The sequence below is a fragment of the Harmonia axyridis genome, chromosome 2 (assembly GCF_914767665.1).
Source record: "Harmonia axyridis chromosome 2, icHarAxyr1.1, whole genome shotgun sequence".
Classification (NCBI taxonomy): Eukaryota; Metazoa; Arthropoda; class Insecta; order Coleoptera; family Coccinellidae; genus Harmonia; species Harmonia axyridis.
This window is the reverse complement of record NC_059502.1, coordinates 15,988,518-16,011,413: the sequence shown is the minus strand read 5'-3', so window position 1 is coordinate 16,011,413 and position 22,896 is coordinate 15,988,518. Positions and strand designations below refer to the sequence as shown.

General features: G+C 34.6%; 1 protein-coding gene across 3 annotated transcripts in view; it reads right to left on the bottom strand.

Moving 5' to 3' along the window:
* Positions 1–22,896, bottom strand: part of LOC123672760 (chaoptin-like) — a 156,012-nt gene that overhangs the window by 1,030 nt on the left and 132,086 nt on the right. For all 3 annotated transcript variants that reach the window (XM_045607035.1, XM_045607034.1, XM_045607036.1), the window contains one exon: positions 1,542–4,552. In XM_045607035.1, the coding sequence (XP_045462991.1) occupies positions 1,542–4,552 (3,011 nt within the window). The remainder of the gene's footprint in view (positions 1–1,541; positions 4,553–22,896) is intronic.

Sequence of the window (22,896 nt, the reverse complement as noted above, 5' to 3'; positions counted from 1 at the left end):
ATGTCATTACGGCACCTCCATGTCAGCAAATAGCTATGTGATTTGTGAAGTGACTGTCAGTTTTAATGTATATGTCCGCCCTTTCAAGTACTTTTGAGACATTTTGAGGACACATACATATAGCTAGGGTCTCTGATTGCAATATAGAGGGTTACTGATACAACGGAATTGATAGTCACACTTTGGGCCAATATACCTTTATGTCAGTATCTACCCCCATTTGATACAACTTTCAACCAAAACTTGTATTTGATTTACGCACCTTAATCTGGTTCTATTATTAATCCAATATGTATGCAATTGACGATCCAATTGAAGTAAGGTTTTAATATTTATTTTAATTCCTCTTTTTGAAAAGGTAATGTGCTATACCAGTTCACTCAATAAGTCTCGGTCCTACCCAGTAGTCAACATAGTCAACTTCAAGAGTTCTGCCAACACTCCAACGAGCTTCTAACTTTTCAACAGCTTTTCTGTGAAAAGACTCGTCTTTACCTTCGAAATAAGCTCAGGTTTGTCTTGGCAACCACTTCTTCATTAGAGCCAAATTTAAAGTCACCTGTTTTGGTCCATGGAGCATATCTGAATAACACATATCAAGACATTGCTTTGCTTGCAAATTATTTTTCCCACCGAAAACCTCACCGATTTTTATGGGGTTTTCACATAATTTCTTTTCAAGTAATAATCTACAATGTGGTATTTCAAAATTTTAATTTGTAAATGAGAAAAAGGAATAATTTTGATAACTTTCCGTTTTTCGCAAGGGAATTGATTATATGGTAAACAGTGATGTATTTTAACAATATTGTAAAAAAATTCTACAAAAAATCATTACAAAAGAGGCAAAACCTCAATTTTGTTACTCGTAAAGTACAACTTTTCGACGGAAGTTGGAACTATTGTAATATTCCTAACTTTTACTAATCATTCAATCGTTTTGGTTTTTGTCCCTCCTCCCCTGGGAAAATATTAGCAGATCACGATAATGTCCCGTGGTGTTGTTCCTTCTGAAAGATGGATTTTAGTACCTATTTGGTTTTCCCTGCTAGTTGAGAGCGCCTATTCGATTTCAATAAAATTGGTGCTTTACACTTTTACTACAAAGGGTGGTATTTTCACAAACAAACATTTCTGTATCAAAAAGTCTTGTTTTATTAACTGACTTTGAGCTCCTACAATTTGGCGCCAGATTTAAGTTATGTCCCGAAATTTTGACACGCATCATTTAAAGCTTGATAAAAAAAGTGCTGCGCCAAACCCGGGAGTTGAGTGACATTTTATGTTCAATAATTCAAAAGTGTTAACAGTTAGAACAAACATGCAGGGTTTTAATGAATGATTGTGGCATCCTAGTGGCCTTTGAAATGTTTTTAATTCACCCACCGTGAGTAGGGAAAAAGGGGCAAAATTTTAATGAGAATTGATAAGAGACGATTGGTTGTCGGTATTATTGAAAAGTGGAAAGGAAGATTTCGAAGGCCACTGCTATTTTACAATGATACCTGAATACCCTGAAATTATCAATTGTAGAATCTCACCTGATATCAAAGTAGTCCCAACATTTTTCCAAGTAGTGTAATTTCCATAAAATATTTCTGGATCAATATGTGTCAGTTTGTTGTTTCTCAAATCTAGCATCAGGTAAGATATCTTGTACATGTTCGAGAATAATCCAGCTGGAAGTTCCTCTATTTGAGTTCCAGTTATTTTCAGCACAAGATCTGGATTGTTCGTGAATTTACTGAAGGCGTCTCTCTCTACGTTTTTCAAGTTTTCGCCGGTGATCTCAAGATGTCGAATTTTTTTGTTGTTTATGCAGGACAGTTGGGTGTCGAGCGAAGTTTCAGTGAAGTGGACCTTCAAAATTCTTAATTGACTCAATTTCTTTAGGAGATTGCAAAATTCTTCTTCGAAGTTCTCTATTTTAGGCCAAGTCTCGATAGTCAAAGATGTAATGATTTTCAATTGCACAATAGCTTCACTCTCGAATTTTGTCAAATCTTTCAGACCTCTCAACTTTAAATTCTGTAGATTTTCAAGACCTTGGAAATTTTCTATAGTAATCTCCTTTATGGGGTTGTTAGATATATCGAGTGTTTTCAAAGAATTCAAATTGGACCACAGATGTGAAGGTACGCTACTAAGTTTGTTATGACTCAAGTCCAGCAATTTTAACTTGAAAAGCTCCTGCATAGAGTTCTTCTTAGTAGCTTCAATATTATTATGAGAGAGATTAAGGTGTATCAAATTGGGCAATGGTAGATGCGGAGTGGAAGTAATCCCTGTATTGGCCAAGTTCAGATGCTTCAAACTTTGGGCGTAGTGGAACAGTTCCTTGAAGTTAGCATGGAGAGGATTCGAGCTAATGTCTAGACTCTGTAAGTGACCTAAACTTGAAAAGACGTTGTCTGGCAAAGAAGTCAATTTATTGCTACTGAGATCGAGAAACAGAAGAGAAGAAATATCCAGGAATGTCATGCTATCGATGTGTTCGATGTTGTTGTTCCGCATCGAAAGACTCCGTAAAGTTAGTCCTACAGTCGACAAACTTGCGCTCGGAACTGTCGAGAAAGAATTGTAATTCAAGTCCAGCATTTCCAGGCGTGTCTTCTCGAAAATATCTTTAGGCAAATGGTGATTCAAATTATTCGAGTTCAAATCTAATATTCTCAGTTTAGGCATATCGGAAAATTGACTGAAATGTAAGGTATTTATCAAATTATTCGATAAATCCAGGATTTGAAGATTTTGAAGACCCACAAACGCTTTTCTACTCACTATATTGATTCGGTTTCCCTTCAGACTCAAACGTTCTAAAGATGTCAAATGCATGAAGACGTTATGATTCAACGCATCTATGTGATTATAGTCGAAGTACAGCTGTTTGAGAAGTGCAATATTCTCCAGGCATTTCGGTATCCTTCGGAACTTGTTATGTCTGAAATCTAAAACCTCCAGGTTGACGATTTTGTTCTCCGAATTGCAGGATGCAATTTGATTCCTGCTTAGATTCAGATGGATGGGATTAGATACATTGGAAAAAATTTTCATGGAAAACTCGAGTAACATGTTATTTTCCAAATCCAATTTAGCCAGGACAGGCAAATTAGAGAAAGCGTCTTCTCCAATTTCACTTATTTGATTATCGGATAAAACGACCTTTCTCAGTGCTTGAAGATCGTTGAAGCTATTCGATTCCAATGTCTGAATAGCGTTGTTGAACATCACTATCGTTTCCAAGCTTGGAAGTGACTGAAATGTATTCGGATAGATAACTGAAATTTTATTATGAGACAATCTCACGTCGGTGAGTTTGGTGTGGAACGATGATTTGAAAAGATTTGTTGGAATGACTTGAATATTATTCGATTCCAAATTCAAGTATTTCAATTCTCGCAGGAAATCGAAACTATCCTCTGATATGCTGTGGAAATTATTGTTATCTATAGCTAACCACTTTAAACTTTGTAATGGCCTGAATATTTCGTATGGAAGTTCATCTCTGTCTAATCCGAACGAAATTTCCAAGTTTTCAAGACCTTCAAGACCTACAAAGGCATCAGTATCAATCTGTCTCAAAGGATTAAAACTCAAACTCAGTTCTCTGAGCTGTTGGAGATCAGCGAAAACTTGACTCTTCAATAAAGAAATTCTGTTGTTACCCAAGATCAGACTTTTTATGTTACCGCCCCATTGGGTGAAATCATCGTCACTTATTTCATGTATTTCGTTAAAAGCGGCGTTGAAGTGTGAAATTTTTGTGCAGTTACTCAGTGTATCCTTCGGTATTCTCGACAGTCTATTTCCGCTGAAACTGATAGCTTTCAAGCTATGACAAAAATTCCTGAAAGATGTATCTGGAATTTCCGTTAAGGAATTAGAAGAAAGATATAAATACTTCAGACTTCTCAGTGAATCCAAGGCAACAGGAACTTGTTGAAAATTATTGTGATCGAAATCAAGATATTCCAGAGTGTCTTCTAGTCCAGAAAATGTTCTTTCATCCAAATCTGTCAACTGGTTATAGGATAGCATGATCCTCCCGCACTGAAGGCCTTCAAAACTTCCGGCTTGAAGAGTTTTGAAGTCATTGAATGCCAAATTTAGGTCTCTTATATTGATGGATTGGTTAAAAATGGCATTAGGCAATTCACTGAGTTCATTCTCCCCGAGGTCAATCTTTTCTACCCATAATTTTTTAGGGAAAGTGTGATCTGGTATGCTTTTGATGTGATTGCCTCTAAGATATAACCATTGGAGATTCGGAAGAGTGGATATAATATCAACTGGAAAGGATTCAATAAGGTTGTGAGATATACTGATTGTTTGAAGCGTGAGAGGCAGGGAATGTTTGTGGGTCTTGTATATTTTGTTTCCATCTAAGTTGACCCAGATCAATGATTTGAACTGTCGAAGGCCATGCGAGTTTTTAGAAACCGTTTCAGCAGACTCTGCGGGGATCTCAGTGAGGTCGTTTTCACCTAAGAATAAGGTGGCTGCGGTGTTCTTCACATGATACCATTCACCATTTATGGAGGAGATTTGGTTCCTAGAAAAGAAAGAATTTTTGAATTCATATTGAGATTTCATCAATAAATTGATATTTATAATCGATATTATAAAAGACAATTATTTTATTTTCACTTTTTATTCATGAAAATAACAATTATTTCGCAGTACAGTACATAAAAGAGGATCAATGGATATTATATAAGAGCATCACGTTCAAAGGACTGTACCAAATTGGATAATTCTTTTGTCAATACTGTCATGAGAAGGTTCATACAATAAAGTATTTCTGAAAAAATATTGTATTATTGGGAATATTTCGTGGAAAATGCCGGGACATCTACCTTCTCATTTTGACCGGGCAAGAATAGTAGCCCCACATCACAAAGCTTTGTCGCAACGTTTGCATAATCCACGGACTTCAGTAAGGTAAGTAATGTCCCTTTTCCCAAAAATAATTGCCTGGTCGACCCAGAGTAACATCTCCAAGGGAAGACCATTATATCGCAAATTTGACTCGAAGGAATCAGACAGTATCTCTTACAGCCCTTCGAAATCATTTTTTGAGGACCTATAGACGGGTAGTCTCAACCAGTACCATAAGAGGAAGCTTGTAATCCACAAATTTAAGGACAAGAAGACCTTCAAGAGTACCTCGGCTATCAGCTGGATATAGAGCTTCCCGTCGGCAATGGACAGAACATCACCAAAACTGACTTTTACCACAATGACGCAACATAATTTTTTCAGACTAGCGAACGTCGACGAGAAAGGGTTTGGAGAGGTCCAAGCAGTCTAGAGCGACTCAATTTCGTCCGGGAAATTGTGCCCTTTCAAGGCATATCAATAATAATAATAATGTGCTGGGGGTATAATATTCGGTTGCCGTAACCCTTTCATTGTCGTTGATGATTAATGACTGGTGCCATCTATCAAAAAAATCATTAAACCAATCATTGTTCCTCTTGGCCTAGAATTTGGGGATAATTTCATTTATCAAGATGGTACCGCCCCACCACACACGAAGGGTTTGAAACATTTTTCAAGAGAACAATATCCAGAGAATGAACTGGCCAGCAAACTCACCAGAGATGAATACAATTGAGGAAGTATGGGATTACTTAGAGAGAGCAATATCCAATCGCCAAAACCAACCTTCAACTCTTCAGGAATAAATTTTACCTCTTTAGGAAGAATGGAACGATATGCCTGAAAATTTCATTAATGACTTGATTCGTGGGGTGCCTAGGCGTATTGGGCAGTTGATTGGAAAAAGAGGTGGTAATAAGTACTATTGATAAATAAAACGTCTGATATTTGGAAATGAATGATGAAAAGAAAAAAGAAAAAGAAGTACAATTTCCAAGTGTATAATAATATCATACGATATTAATTATCTATCTGGTTAATGTATCAGCAAAATGCCATCAACATAACCATTGTCAAACAGAAGATTTGATTTTGCTGATACACTAACCAGATAGATAATTAATATCGTATGATATTGTTATACACTTGGAAATTGTATTTCTTTTTTTTTTTTTTTAAGGACTATTGAATTTGGATTCAGCTGTAGAATAACTATAATTAATCGAAAATAAATAATCGATGAATTTAGATTTTTTCTCATCCTGCCTATTTTGTTTCATCCTGTATAAAGCAAAGAGTAAGGAACAAATGTTTTCTATCAAATATATTGCAGTTGAAATCGAGGAAAATATTCAGCTCATTTCCAGAACATAGATTGTTTATTTCTTGAGAAACCCAGGAAGGGCAAGACTATCGACGATGTGTGTATATTATGTTTTCAATGTAATGATTTATTTGGCACCAAACGAAAAAAAATGTTGAAGAATTTTCATATAATGAACAAAATGAACTAGGATCCAGATTGAGTTACTTCAGGAAGAACAAAGTGCAATCTGAACTTTTTTAGGGCTTACTGTGTGTATAGCGGAAGCTGTGCACTCGCAGTCACGCTTTCGGAATCGGCTTAGGATCAAACTTTTCAACAAGTTTCATTACTTCCCCCATTCCGTCTGCCCAATATCAATAATACCGAAATTGTTATCCGAAAGTTACCCCCGAGTTTCCAAGATCTCAACGAAAAGGGTTGGAGGACCTCTCTTCAGGACCGACGTGTGCCATTGTGAAGGGCGATATTGGAAATATCTATTTCATTTTATTATATCCAACGGAATATTCAAGAGGTACGGGTATATCCGCCTGAAAAAAGTTACGACTTGGAACACTCCATTTTCATTTTGAACCCTCGTTTTCAGAGTAGGCCGAGTGAAATATAAGGTGCCTTATCAATCACGTTCCAGGAAAAGATCCATCAGGTTTAAACAAGTAGGACGATATTGAAAAGAAGTATATTAAATTTGATTTTTATCCTGTTCACTCATCCCATGGGATCGTTGATCTATTCTGAAAACATTCACTTCGCATCTTCATCGTTCACCTATGAACCTTGTTAGTGTTGAGATGTGCCCCAACAAGAAGAGATTCATATGATGTGATTTCGATGTCGTTATAATTTTGAATTCATTGGGGAATTTTCTTAACGAACAAAGAGCAAGAACTGGAATACGAACATTCTTCGTTGATCTTCTAGTGTGAACGCAAGCTCGTTTTCAGCGTTCACATCAAAATATCTGCGAGCAAAAACAAGAATTCTTGCACAAAATAGGTAGTTGTTTGAATCAGCGAAACGAATGGTTATTCATGTTAATTTTGTAGTTGACGATACTTCGTTATGTCCGCCTCTGATAAAAATATCAGAGAAAATCATGGGGATATCCTGGCCATGCTTCCACATGCTCAGTATTTGATGGGACCATCTCGGCTTAGTGTATTATGAGTTGTTAAAACCGATTAAATAATTAATGCGTTTAAGCCGAGCATTGAAAGACAAAGAGTCGCAATACAACGAGAGACAAACAAAGTGATTTTAAAGCATGACAATGCTCGACCTCATGTTGCGAAAGAGGTCAAGGCATACTTGGAAACGTTGAAATGAGAAGTCCTACCCCACCTGCCATATTCTTCAGACGTTGCTCCCTCGGACTATTACTTGTTACCATCAATGGCAAACGATCTGGCTGACCAGCACTTCTGGTCTTATGAAGAAGTAAAAAATTGGATCGATTCATGGATCACTTCAGGAGATGACCAGTTTTTTCATCTCGGGATTCTTACGCTGCCCAAAAAATGGCAGAAAGTAGTGGCCAGCGATGGACCAACTTTTTTGAAATAGAAACATAAATTAAATCATTATAAATCATAACAAAATAAAAAATAAAAAAAAAATAAAGTTTCTCAATATTTAGAAACCTTGAACCTTTGTTTGATTTCAGAATTTATTTTCCATCCAGGATCTGAAACACATGACGCATCTTATGAATTTGTCGCCTAACCTATTGCAGATTTTTGTAACTGTAAGAGCAGCTCTAGAAATTTTTCTTTCAACAGGACCTGAAGATACTGGCGTTGATAAAAAATCCTTGGCCATTTTGGCCAAGTTTGAAAAGATATTTCTGAAACCACCAAAATCCACCAATAGATTTAATAGAAATTTGGGTTTTTGATATCTTCCATAGTAGACCATCTGTTATAAGGAGAACTATTCTTGGATCATAGTCTGATTTGAATTACCAAATGAGAAGCTAGGTGTGGGCATTTCTTATTATTGGCTTCGATTTCCTTCTGTTTTTTATTTTTCACATGGAATGTATTTAGTTTGATAAGGTTTCATTTCTTGTAATTTATTTTGCCCATTCTGTAATTGGCTTAGGCTGTTGAATGGTGTAATGAATAAATAATAAATAAATAAAACTACTAACAAAGTCAAACTGGCGAATGCTTCAGTCTCTCGGCGCTCGAGGAATCCCCTTATTTAGTCTAAGCGCGCATGAAATTGCAGACATATATGCCGTGCGACGCTTGTATATCAAGCTTAAGTAATATCAAGTAGCTTGATATCAAGTCAAGCAATAAATATCTAAAATCAAGTCAAGTCAAGCTCAAGCATGTAAATTTTCACAAGCTTGATTTTTAAGTCAAGTAGTTGGTTCAACTATCAAGCTACTTAGCTTGATGAATCCCTAACTTTATATAACGAATCATCGCTGGCCAAGGAATGACCAGTTTTTTACAATAAAGCCTCGAATTTCGGAAAAAAACGGCCAAAGCAAATTCATTTATGATTGAAATTTGTTCAATATGAATATCATTTGATGTTTGTTTTATGTTAGAACTATATATGTCGACATTTAAGTAGGTATACAAAAATTATCGATTACAGCAGTTGTTCAAAATGTTGACGGTTTACTTCAGTTCAACAAGCCATAGTATGAATAGAAAAACTCACTGGTTTTAAGTTTAATCTTTAGTAGGCTATTGATTTGGCGAAAACAGAAAAGCCATGCTTTTCTCAAAGATTGCAACATCCCTGAATGCTCAATTCTTCTTATCTTTGTGGTAATCCTATCTTTCAATTCCCGAACATGAGCAGATTGCAGCTTTAACCCGAAAATTATGCCATTCATAGGTATAGAGAACATTACATGAAAAATTTTCAGTATTTTTCAAAAATACATATGTTGATACCTTTAAAATAACAAAGTTATTCTGGAAGACAAAAAATTCTGGAAACGATGTAAATACCACTGTAACAATATCGGTCATAACAGATATCCTTGCACATAAAAATCTATAAAAATCGTCCGATCTATTTCCGAGATAATTAAAATGTTCCTTACCTAAAATTCACCCTGTATAGGGGACAGTTATACCAACTGGGTAACGAAAACTAGTTCGACAATCGTTTTCTTGAGAAATAATGGTAATAAATTCATCAATTGTGAAAATATCAATCATATTAATCTATAAGCGCGTAAATACGAAATATAAAACTCCAGGCATTTTAATTCAGAAATTGTATACTCGATTTGTAGAATCATTTGTCTATTCAATCAATCCACTTGGTATCGATCAGGTAATGTAACTGATTTCGTTCGAAATTACATACTCATGTAATAATGTAGAGATCACCTCATATTGTATTCAGTTATTGAGTACAGATTGATTATTGTTCGAGGCATTTCGAAATAACTATGTACGTACTCACTTTTAATACTATATGCTTTACCCTTTACGCAAGGGCGTAGATCTTTTTATTCTTGGGGGGGTAATGGAAAAAAATTTTTTTGACTACATTGTTTACTCATATCTATAATGTGAGAAAAAGAAGGTTGATAACGAAGTTTGAACCAAATTACTCGACATTTTTTTTATTACCAATTCGATTGTTCTTACCTTATACTGGGTGTTCCTGAATTTGAGAGATTCCTTGAATAATTTTAAAAATAAAATGGCCCATGAACATGAGCCCGCAAACGCTTTGTTTTCGAGATGAAGGTTGTTTCTTGTAGTCCTACTTTTTTGTGATGATTAACCAGTTTATCGAATATTTATCAATCTTCGCCACAATTGGTAAATAAGTACCAAAACTAGATTTTTATAATAATTATAAATTAGAATTTTTTTATCGAAATCGATTGCAGATACGAAAAAACTACAACCAACCAAAAAGTTTCTGTAGTACTGAACCATAGTTTCTTTTTAAATTTTTCTAAACTACCAGTGGTTCACAAAATAAAAATTCTGGAGGAAAGAACCGGACACCCTTACAGAAAAATTCACCCTGTAGATTCAAAATTAGGATATCACATGATGGAAACTTTAAATTGGAAAATCTATATCTATATTTAAATATCTTGTAAAGGGAAGGTGCTATGAGAGAAAAACTTGAACTTTAACACCTGTATCTCAAAAACAACTCATGCGTATTGTTTTTTTCTCGAAATGATCCGAGGAATCTATCATTTTCATTTGTACCTCTAAGTTAGGAAAACCCTGTAGATATAGTCAATTTGAAACTGGTGTCATCACAAATAAATTGCAATTTGAATGAAATATCATAAATTGTACAACACAGCTCAGGCAATTTTTTGATGTGGATTACTCAGTTCAGTTCTTCGATAACTACATATTGAAATTTTGTGATGAAAATGATACAAAAAACCGAAAACAAGGGGTATAGCGAATTCAAAAATCACAGATGGCAAATAAGGGGCGATGCCGAGAAAGCGGACAGATAAAGGAAAATTATAAACCTCGGACAAAGACGAGCTCGAAGTGCATTGAAAATATATATATATATATATATTCTTTTGGGAAAGAGCAATACAAAATATTAATTTCAAACAATCAAGCATATGTGTCGATGAATCTCAGTATTAGCAGAGGAAATGTAACGGGGCATCATACATTTCAACGTATGATACAAGAGAACAGATAAAAACCTCAGCAAAAACTCTGTCTCCCCGTATCGGTGTAGTGACTGGTTTGTGTAAACGTTTACAGAAAAAGCTGACATAATTTATATTGAAGGACTTCCTCTTCAACCAAAACAAAATTTTCTTTATCCTCTTTTTTCGGTTGACGACTCTATAATTTCCAAATTGGATCCTAAAACAAAAAAAAAGAAGCAGAAAGGAGTACTAAATATTAGTTTTCATTATATCGATTTGAAGTTAACTACCCATTCTAAAAAAGAATCTGAAACTGAATGGATAGCTTGGAAACCATCATGAAATTTATAAATCGGACAATCATTCACCAAGTGGTCAATGGTCCCTTCTACACCACACTCACATGGAGGGCTATCAATAGAATGCCATTTGAAGAGGGTACTATTACAACGACCATGACCAGTTCTAAGTCTATTCAAAATACACCAAATTTTCCTAGGAAGATTGAAACCTAGAACTTTTTCTGAGGGATCAACAATAAGACTTTTGTTGAAAACGTTAGAAGAAGTCCATCCCGAACGCCAAATTTCCTTGTCGCTTTCATCGGATTCAAGGAAGGCGTTAGACCATAAATACTCATCTTGAAAGCGATAATAAACTCATAAACCCTAAAGGGGTGCGATTTTTTACTGACGTTTCGATTTTAAAGGAAGTAAAATGATTATTATCAGTTCATTTTATGGAGAAATTTTCGTTCTTCATATTTGCGAGATTTCTGAAATTTTATATTTTGAAAATCTTGGGGGTGGGGGGATAACTACTTCCAGTACCCCCATTTCTACGCTCCTGGACTGCTTTTCTGTCGCAACGCGAGTTTCATCAATATTTCGTCGCACCGTCTTGTCGATGCTGGTGCAGATTATGCAGTGTTTTGTCAGTAACATACCGTTTTTCCTCTTTTATTACGATATTACTTTCCAGGCTATGCCTCTAGGAATTAAAATCCGATATTACTGCATCCAATATCACGATACCGTCAATGCATTTTGGCACAAGAATGAAATTATTTGGTTCGTTTCGTTTCAGCTTGAAAAATTTATCGAGATTATCAAATGAATTCATAAATATTGGGACTTGAAAATAAGAACACAATCAAAGATTTAGCCAAAAAAGTCAATATCTTAAAATTCTCAATAGAATAGAATAAATAAATATTGGTTGCTGCTGCTCACTTAAGAAAGTTAGAAACGATACAGAAACGAATTCTGAAAATTATGTATGGAAAAGAACCAACCTTCCCTAGCAATTTACTTTTTTCACTAGCAAAAATATGCGATGTAAGACAAACATTTCTTTATAACATACTTACACATATACACAAAAACAAATATTTATTGAATAATATTGATCATGAACATTTCACTAGGCAAAAAAAAGAACATCACTTAAAAACATCTCTGAGTAGTACAAAAATCGGACAACGAAATATATCTTACCTCATTCCAAAAATTTTCAATTTTCTGCCCTCTGAACAAAAAATAAATATAATAAATATAAAATCTTGTTACATGTTGAAAAAAAAATTAAAAAACTACGTGCTTAACTTGAATAGAGATCTAGTTCGATCTCTGATCGACTAACAGACTTTTTTCGATGTTTATGTTGTTGTTCTATCGTATGGATCAATATATAAAATGTCAACTCGATTATGTAAATCCACAAATTATTTAAAAATTTTGTTTGTTGTTAGATTTTTTTTCTCGTAGTTGTATCTAAAATAGGTTAAATGTCAAGTATTGTAGATATCATATACATAATATATAAGAAATACTGTAAATTTAACTGTGCAAAACCCACGCGCAACTTTAGTTTTAGTGGGATTTCAATGTTTATTTACATCTCAACTGTTCTTTTGTTATCTATGTAAAACATTTTTTTGGTGAATAAACTTATTATTATTATTATAAATATTTATTTATTTTGAATCAGAATAACTTATAAGATTGGAAAGGAAAAAAGGAATCATTTCAAATCTTCTGGCGAAATTATTTTTTATCCGATAGAATTTTTGATGATTGGAATCATCTCTCGAGTGAAGCAACTTTCATCAACAAATTCAAGAACACCTACGATCGATGGAGAAGTGTTTTTGTTTAGGCTTTATAGGCTTTTATATATATTTTCAAAGTGTGCTTTTTTATAGGCAGAATACTCTTTTTGTTCTGATACTGAGTGCATAGGTATAAGTCCCAATCTAATTTAATTGCAATAATAACTTATAAAGCACAAGATACAAAATACAGACTGTAGGCTGCAATCAAAGCATTGAGCTCACATATCATCGATTCTAAGATGGTATTGGAGTGCCAAAGAAAGCTCAATGAAATAGGCAAGAGTAACAAGGTCTTTTTAGTCTGGGTTCTAGGCCATTCGGGAATTAGAGGGAATGAAGAGGCCAACACACTTGCCAGAAACGGAGCACAAACTCCTTTCATCGGCTTTCTGTTGCGTAGACAAATGTACCTACAAGAAGGAATTTCAGGATAAAAGAAAACCTAAAGAAAAACACTTTGGCAGAATCTTTCTGGTTTGGATCACTCCAAAAAGTTTCTTCGGAACTTTGACTCTTCGAGATCCAAGAAATATCTGGATCTTAGTAAAAATATGCTACATCTCCTCACTGGATTCCTCACAGGGTATTGTCGCCTTAGGATTCTTAGGAAACACCTCATGAGAATGGGTCTAACAGAAAATGACGAGTGCAGATTCTGTGGAGAGGAGGAAGAAAATCTGGATATCCTGCAGATGAGATGCCTCGCTAGATATCGCTAGCCAACGCAAAATCTGCTTCAGACACAACATTTGTAGAAGTGAGGAATTAGCCTCTTTGAAGCCATCCCCGATATTGGAGTTCATTAGCACTCTGGAACTGGAAGGCGAGCTGCAGATCTCGTTATGGAGAGGATATCTCTGATGATGGGGACTATAGACCATTATATCGCAGTGAAACTGAACCCCCTTACTTAAATATAAATCTAATCTAACATGGCCGCGAATAATCATCACATCATGCTTAGCGTCTCGTATCTGCAAAAACTGCAAGAAAAATGAAATTTTGAAGCTAAATTTCAGTTTCAGATAGTACCTACTGGTATCGCAATACCCCTCATCCCCATTTAAAATCAAGGGGTTGATCTCACTTCTTTTAGGGATAAAAAAAGCGGAGAAGTTGTTTCCTCTTGAATCAAAAATTGACGGCTTCGAGCGATTTTCCACATTTTCATTTTGAGATCAAGGTGTTGAGTTTTCGTTGGACCACCCTGTATTATCCGTAGACAGAACAATAAATAATTTGGAACAACCGTTTTTTCATTTAGAACACTTAGATAAATGTTGATGGAGGAACTGTAAATTCCTTCAAGGAATTCTATATCTTAAATGCTTCTTTCTCCTTCGAAATGTTTTCCGAGATAGGGTTACTTGTTTCCCTTCTCAACTTGACGCATCTTGATTTGTTTGTTTCGAAAACGCGACATCGAAGGGGCCGGTTGAAATATAGACTCTTAAACCCTGGAGGATTTTAACGGAAGGAGATTCCTTCCTCGCAACTGTCTCACCAATTTGCTAAATTTGTTGTGCACACCCTCTTCTTTTGTCGCTTGCAAAATCCTTTCCACTCACCTATTGATGGTTAACAGCCCTTGAATATAAATTTCGATAAAATGTAGGTATTCTCCCACAAATGCTGTTTGCGGGCTTTTTTGAGCAATAGAATGGAGCACCAAATAATATGGGTGCAAAAGATTGAGTTTGATAAAGTGATGAATAATCGTTGGTCAAATTAAATTCACGATATACTTCAAAAAAGCAATTCTCCTTTGATATACAAACTGCTTGCGACCGGTTTCCCACTCTCCATGGTCCAACTTTTAGCTTCTTACCTGCATTCTCGCAAGTTTAGAAACAGAGTTGAGGGAGTATTGTCTTCAGAGAGGTGTCTTTCAGCCTGAGTTTCGCAAGGATCTCTGCTGCCTTGCATGCCAAAAAAGGAGAAAATCTTCATGGCACAGTAAGCTGACGATACCACCATTCTTGCCAGTTCGTGGTGTCCCAAAATGGCAACAAGACGCCATCTACAGACTTCAATTTTGGTTCGCTCGATGGAGAATTGAAGGAAACCCTAAGAAGAGCGAAGCCGTTCTTTTCAGCCAAAAAAAAGATCACCATGGATACGTTGTAAAATTTGATAGGAAGATCGAATGGAAAAACGAGAACAAGTATCTGGAAGTATCTTACTTGGAAACAACACGTCACATCAGCTGTGACGAAGAGAAAAACAGCAGCGGTAGCGTTGCAACCAGAGACGACCATCTACAAGACCTGAGCGTGGAGACCTTCAGTAAGATGAAAAATCACGCAAACCCTAAGGAAGGCTTGCAACTATGATGAAAAAGCCCCTAGAGACCAAAGATGGCACTTCCCTAGGAAGTGCGGTTTTTGGGCTGCTGTTGTGATTGTACCTTACTTAATCAAAAATGAGGCTGGTGCAACTTTAAGGGTAAAAGGAGTGCGCTACCGAGCTATGATTGATGTTTTCCTATGGCCGAAATTGAAAGATATTGATGTGAACCACGTTCATTTCCAAAAAGATCTTAATTGGCCACCGGTATATTGTGTTTTAACACCTTTAGACATTTGTCTTTGGGGATACGTGGAAGAGAAGGTCTATGCAAATACTCCACAATCGATTCAATATCTTAAAGATGGAATTTGATATTTTGAGAGATAAATAGGTATTAAACCGAAATAAATAATGATTATCTGACTTTTCTCAGAAATATAAATGAATCGATTGTTAATATTATTGATAATAATATTATGTTGATAACGATTAAAAAAATATTATGTGTTTCTCGTAGCAAAAACACGTTTCCGAATTCTAATGTTTGTTGGGCTCGGCTTAACATCTCAAAATTCGAAAACTACAGGCATTGTGACCAAAATATAGATCGATCTATTAGGAGAAGGAGCGGTCAAAAAGTTGGTCTTCAAAATCTGGTATAAATTTTACATCCTTTTAAGTTCGTAGAACTGAAGAACTAAATAGTTTATGGATATGTATGGTAAAAAATCAATTTATTAATTCCATTGGCAGCCAACGGACCAAAGACTGCTGAAACTACCGTATTTTTCATCCTTGAGTAATATCGACATTAGGCAAAATAATATCGTCCCGTTCTCCAGAATAAGATCGCAAAAAGTTGGCTATAAGTGAGGGTCGAATTCTCAACCCCGAAATTATTCACATTGTCATCTGGGAAAGTTTCGTTTTAACTACTAGATACAGAATGTAATTTTTTTCTTCCCTTACAGCAAGTGACGAAATTCATACATCATGTGACTGACGTTTCGTAATTGTATCACGATTTGACACCAGATTCTTTGTTGGCCGAAGTTTTTATGCAAATGATTGCGGTTGTAGAAAAAGTATAGTACCTACCTACATAACTCGAGTTGTAAGGCAATTATACACTCCTCGAACTTTTTCTAGTTGTGCGTAATATGCTTCTTAAAACTCTTGTTATGTAATATACTATCAATTTTTTTTATCGTTTTCCATTACTGTAAAAAACACACAAACTAGCACTACACCATTACAGGGAGACAGAGTCTTTGCTGAGGTTTTTACTCGGGTTTTTATCTGTACTCTTGGATCATACCTTGAAATGGACGAATCCCCGTTCACATTTTCTTTGTTAATACTGAGATTTATCAACACATACCTACTTTATTGTTTGAAGTTAATACCTAATTCAGTACGATTGCATATAAATATGAATATTTCATAAGAACCTAGGGTTCTTAGGATAGGATCAGCTCTAAATACGACTTGAGTTCCATAAATATCAATTCGCATAATTCCCCATAAAATTGGTGGCGTAGCACTTCATGTCATTGCTGGTATCACATATAACCGTGTGCTTATCTGAAAGACAAACTTTGTCCTCGAAACTTGGAGCAATAATGGACCGATAACAAGAGAGGATAAAAAGTTATTCGAATTGAAGAGGAAAGTTGAATCAATGGATTGCCAACTTTTTCCAAGAATTGCTATCCATCATCCAATATCAATATTTCAGCACCAGAGTGATTTGTTTTCTCGAGATTATTATTATATTATGAATTTGGAAAATAAAACAAAGTCGAATGGCATAGAAATTCCACGCGGAACTAGTTATTTGTTTGGATACTTCTGACGAAGAATTGGTAGTAGAAGAATTAATGAAAAAAACTTGGAAATGGAAATGTGTAAACATTTATCGAATAGGTAGATACGGAGTATAGAATCGCGGAAAGAATTGTGAAGAATGAATTCCAAACAATTTCGTGAAGAATTGTGCTAGTTCTAGTCGAAAAGAGTAACCCAAAAAATCGATTCATTGAAGAAAAATCAGTGGTTTGACTAGAAATTCCAAAATATTCACATTGAAGAATTCGGAGGAAGGTACGTTATTATATTGCAAACTTTCCTCATTTCAAGGAAAAATCGAATTACTTCACTGATTATAGCTCTACATAGGGTGCTGATGCCGGCACGTATGTCAGCTTTGCCTTTGGTTTTTTCTGCTGCTGAATACAATTTTCTCTTTGTTTCAAGTGCTCATGTTTCATAAAATTGACGTTACTATGAGAATTATCAGTGGAACTATTAGCTACACCTTCTCATTGGTCACCAGTGTTACCATATATTTTCGCCTCATATTCGTAGACAAGTCTCAGTCAAGAAATCTTGGGAAAAATTTCATTTCCAAACGAACTTATTTCCAATTCTTCTTACTTCTGAAGTTACGCAAATCTTTATGGATTAATACCTTCCTGCAATCTAATGAAAGTGACAAGGAAATTTGGCGTTCGGAATTGAGTTCTTGTAATGTCTTCAACAAAAGTCTAATTGTTCAGAGAAAGTTCTAGGTTTCAATCTCCCTATGAAAATTTGGTGTATTTTGAATCGAATTAGGACGGGTCATGTCATGATCGTTGCAATAGTATATTGTTCAATTTTCATTCTATTGATAGCCCACTGTGAGTGTGGTGTAGAAGAAACCATTGATCACTTGGTGAATACTTGTCCAATTAATGAATTTCATGGTGGTTTCCAAGCTATCCATTCAGTTTCAGATTCAGAGATTTTAGAATGGGTCGTTAACTTCAAATCAATATAATGAAAACTAACATTTATTACTTTTCTGGTTCTTTTCTTTCTTGTTTTCAGATTTTATCATAAAGTCGTCAATCGTTGGTGAAGATGAAAGATGGAGAAGATTTTGTTTGGATGAAGAGGAAGTCCTTCAATATAAATATGTCAGCTCATTCTGTTAACAAATACACAAACCAGTCACTACACCTATACCGGGAGTAAGAGTTTTGATGATTAAAAAGTAAAATAACTTATTTCCGCTTTATATATTTATTTTCACAACAATTGTTTCGTCATGATAACATGACTTCGTCAGGTGAGCATGGTAACTGTTACCATGCTCACCTGACGAAGTCATGTTATCATGACGAAACAATTGTTGTGAAAATAAATATATAAAGCGGAAATAAGTTATTTTACTTTTTAATCATCAAGATGAATTTCCGACAAGTAAAGACTGAGACAATCAAACAGTAAGAGTTTTTGCTGAGCTTTTTATTTGTGCTCTGGTATCATACGTTGATTGTAAGATTGATGTAAGATTCCTCCTTTCACATTTCCTCTTTTAATACTGAGATTACATCTACACATGCTTTGTTGTTTGAAGTTGATAATTTTTTGTAAAGCTCTATTTCAAAAGAACCTATTACACATAATAATGATTTTTGTAATTTTTATGTTTACTTATATTACATATGATAATCTAAATGTAATTATTTCTCGTGGTTATCCTGTATTTATAGCAGCCGTGGCGGAAACAATTTATTCATTCCCTTTGCAGTTGATAGACCATAGAGTGCTGAAACTACGGTAATCTTCATCCTCGAGTTGGGTCTGTCGTAATATCGACATTAGGCGAAATGATAGCGACCCGTTTTCCAGAACAAGCTTGCAAAAAGTTGGCGATAAGTGGGGGTCGAATTCGCAACCCCGAAGTGATATCAGTGCCCGAAATATGAAGTTCTCGCGAAAACCGGTGGGAATCATTAATAGCGAGGAAATTATAATAATAACGTTAAGAAAAGCAAAAAGGTATTTTAGAAAGCGATAAAAGTTCCGGAATGCATTTGCATTTTCCTGTTAAATATTCACTCCTGTAATCTGGATTGAGCAGATGATGTTTTAATTATGGACTTGGTCCCGAAGGGAAGTTCAACTCGATAAAGTTCGAGGACAGGAGAGAATTAATCGTTCGAAAGAGTACGAAATATGTTTACTTCATGAATAATACACTGTTACATTTTGGGTCTGTTCATTGTTCTAGGAAGCAGGGTGCTATCCTTTCGTCTGGAATTTGTATTTTTTAAGCAAATTGGTCTCAGGTCATGCATGTAATTAACCACAAGTGCAATCTGATGTAGTGGTTTTTTGCTAGCCCGAGAGATGGCGACGAAGGCTGCGCAATTCTCGGAAGATGGTACCGCTTGGAACATAACCCAACCTTTCAACGGCAAAATCACAACTCTCCGATATGGAGAAGGAAGGTGTATATGTTAAGGGAAACTGTAAACAAAGATGGATAGAATACGTGATTCACTTCTTCACTAAATCTCATTGAGGTTTTTGTGGGAAATCCATGCTTAGAGCTGTCATTTAGGCTAGTATTTCACTCTGTAAACGATTTGAGCGTGTTTAACAAGCGAACTCTGATGATATCGGAAAGAACATTTCATTTCAACAAATTTAAAAATGAAATTTCACTCAATCGGAATCGAATCAATTATTTTTGGTTTTGGAAAATAAATAAATTTTTCCAATAACATGAAATCTGCATATTGCGCATCGAACAATCAATTTTTTGATCGATACGTTAAAAAGCTCTATTAACTTCAATTAAGATTTTTAGTATAGATATGACCAATAAAAACTAAATTCCTTTACTTTATATTATAATTCTGACAATAATTGGAAGTAAGTTCTTAGGAATTGATAGCCATGAAAATATGTCTGAATACATTACCAAAAATAGAGCTCATTATGAATTATTCCTCAAAGGAAATTTTTTATTTTCTGTATAACCTTTTTTAATGAATAAAGTAGTGAAAATCGACAAACCATATTTCACTAATTTGAATTGTACAACGTGAGAATACAATATTTATTTCGAAGAATCGAAATTACTGGAAAACTCAATTCAAAAGTACTTCAAACTTAATGAATTAATGTGAAAATAATAGGGTTCAAGCATTCTTATATTCTTAATGACATCAAAACCTAGATTGACCTCTATCGAGGACACCGATATCATAACTTAATTACGGAAAAAAGACATTATAATGGAATACATAACGAATTTGAGGTTCAAGGTTGAAAAATACCCCTTTTCCATTCAGATTTTTTTGTATTATCAAGTCTATCTTGATTTGAGTGCCATAACATGAAATCTCAGACAAAAATGTCACTTCAGGGGCTTGGATTTACCTATGTATTCTCAAAATGATGGAACGTTTTCATTTCTTGAAAAAAATTACGAATGTTCAAAAACTAATTCTCTCGGGTGTCAAAAGGAAGAGCCAATGTTTCGCATTTGTCTAGAAGATTGAATTATTTCGTAACGGTTTCTTATATATTTTTTCCTCTGGTTTCTCTCATATTCGTGAATATTGAAGTATTATAATATTCAATCCATATTGATCTCATTTATTAAAAAAAAAAAATGATACCGAGCCTTATATCGGGTGTCCCAAGGTGAGTGGCCTATTGGATTATTATGGAAACTATTGATGGTAAAGATTTCAAATTTTGTGGATAGATATTTGGCCATGTAAGGTACATTTTTAAAATAATTTCACATTTCCAGTGTTGCCGGATGTACGAAAATTTGGCAACAACTTTGTTATTTTAAATGGGACATCCGGTATTTCTATTTTTTTTATGATACTCCATAAAATATTAAATCTATTCACTCCTTCTTTTCTATCCCTATCTTTAACGGTTTTTGAGTTATTAATTATTTTTCTAAATTTAAGATCAAATTGGAGTATTACGAAAATGAATCTAGTTCGCTCAATATTTGAGATTTAAGTCAGAAATTTTGCAAGTCGTTAGATATTGATCTGATCTGTGTCACTGCTTTTGAATTATGGTTGTCAATAATACAGGACGGACCAAAAAAAAATCATCATTTGCCAAGTTACAAAATTGTAAAAAAATCTATTTTTTCAAATTAGACACCTAGTATATTTTTCGATTTTTGGAATCAGTACAACACACTCTACAATTTTTCTATTCACGTCCCTATACCTATCTCAATTGGATTCTGAGTTATATGCGTCAATAAGCGTTAATTTTTTTTGTATTGTTATTTTCTCTATGTCATTCATAAATCGATATATCAATGAATCAGTTCAATCCATAAATGTCAAAATAAACAATTATTGCCTAACAGGTGTTTTGTTCCGAGGTTTTTCTATAAATAATGGCTCAAGAAAGACATACACATATAACGCATATAACTCGGAATCCAGTTGAGATAGGTATAGGGACGTGAATAGGAAAATTGTACAGTGTGTTGTACTGATTCTAAAAATTGAAAAATATACTAGGTGTCTAATTTGAAAAAATAGACTTTTTTACAATTTTGTAACTTGGCAAATGATGATTTTTTTTGGTCCGTCCTGTATTATTGACAACCATAATTCAAAAGCAGTGACACAGATCAGATCAATATCTAACGACTTGCAAAATTTCTGACTTAAATCTCCAATATTGAGCGAACTAGAGTCATTTTCGTAATACTCCAATTTGATCTAAAATTTAGAAAAATAATTAATAACTCAAAAACCGTTAAAGATAGGGATGGAAAAGAAGGAGTGAATAGATTTAATATTTTATGGAGTATCATAAAAAAAAATTGAAATACCGGATGTCCCATTTAAAATAACAAAGTTGTTGCCAAATTTTTGTACATCCGGCAACACTGGAAATGTGAAATTATTTTAAAAATGTACCTTACATGGCCAAATATCTATCCACAAAATTTGAAACCTTTATCATCAATAGTTTCCATAATAATCTAATAGGCCACTCACCTTGGGACACCCGATATACATATATGTATATTAATCAATATCAGTACTCTCAATAAGACTTAACGTGAATTTCATGTTTTATATTATATTTACTATATACTATTAACTATTTCACCTATCCCTAACTCTTCCGGAATTTTACCCATACCAAATTAAATCATAACAACGAGCTGCAATTAGATGAAAAAAATGTGTCTCAATTTATTAATTCCGAAACAGATGATGATAGACGTATATGACATTATCTATGAATTTTGTATAGAATATTCAGAGTAATCCAATAATAACAGGGTGTTACTTTTGAAATCAATGAGTTTGTTTTGAAATTTCCCACATGTTCAACGAAAAATATAACTTAATATGTCCGTTCGATTTCACAGTTTCCACTAACAAAGAATCAATTTACGACTCATTTTATTTCAGTATCTGTCTATCAGTTTATGTGTTCGCAAATTATTTTAACAGACTTGATTTCTCCAATTCTTCTCCGATTTCGATTAAATTTGATATGTGCGTCCAGTTTGAATTTAAATCAGTGCAATATGTTTTAAGTTCGATTTATCCTGTAAGTGACAATGATGATATAACCGAGGATATAACTAATAGTTGTAATTCGAAAATGATGGATTATAACGTCTGTGTAATAAATATTAATTAAATAGTTTTGTTGGCGTGCAGACAAATTTTCAATTCTGGAAAAAGTTCCTCCCCGAGCGGGACTCAAACCCGCAACCTTCTAATCACTAGTTCGTTGCTCTAGCCACTGAGCTACCGAGGAGACTGAAGGACAAGATTCCTCGGTAGCTCAGTGGCTAGAGTAACGAACTAATGATTCAGA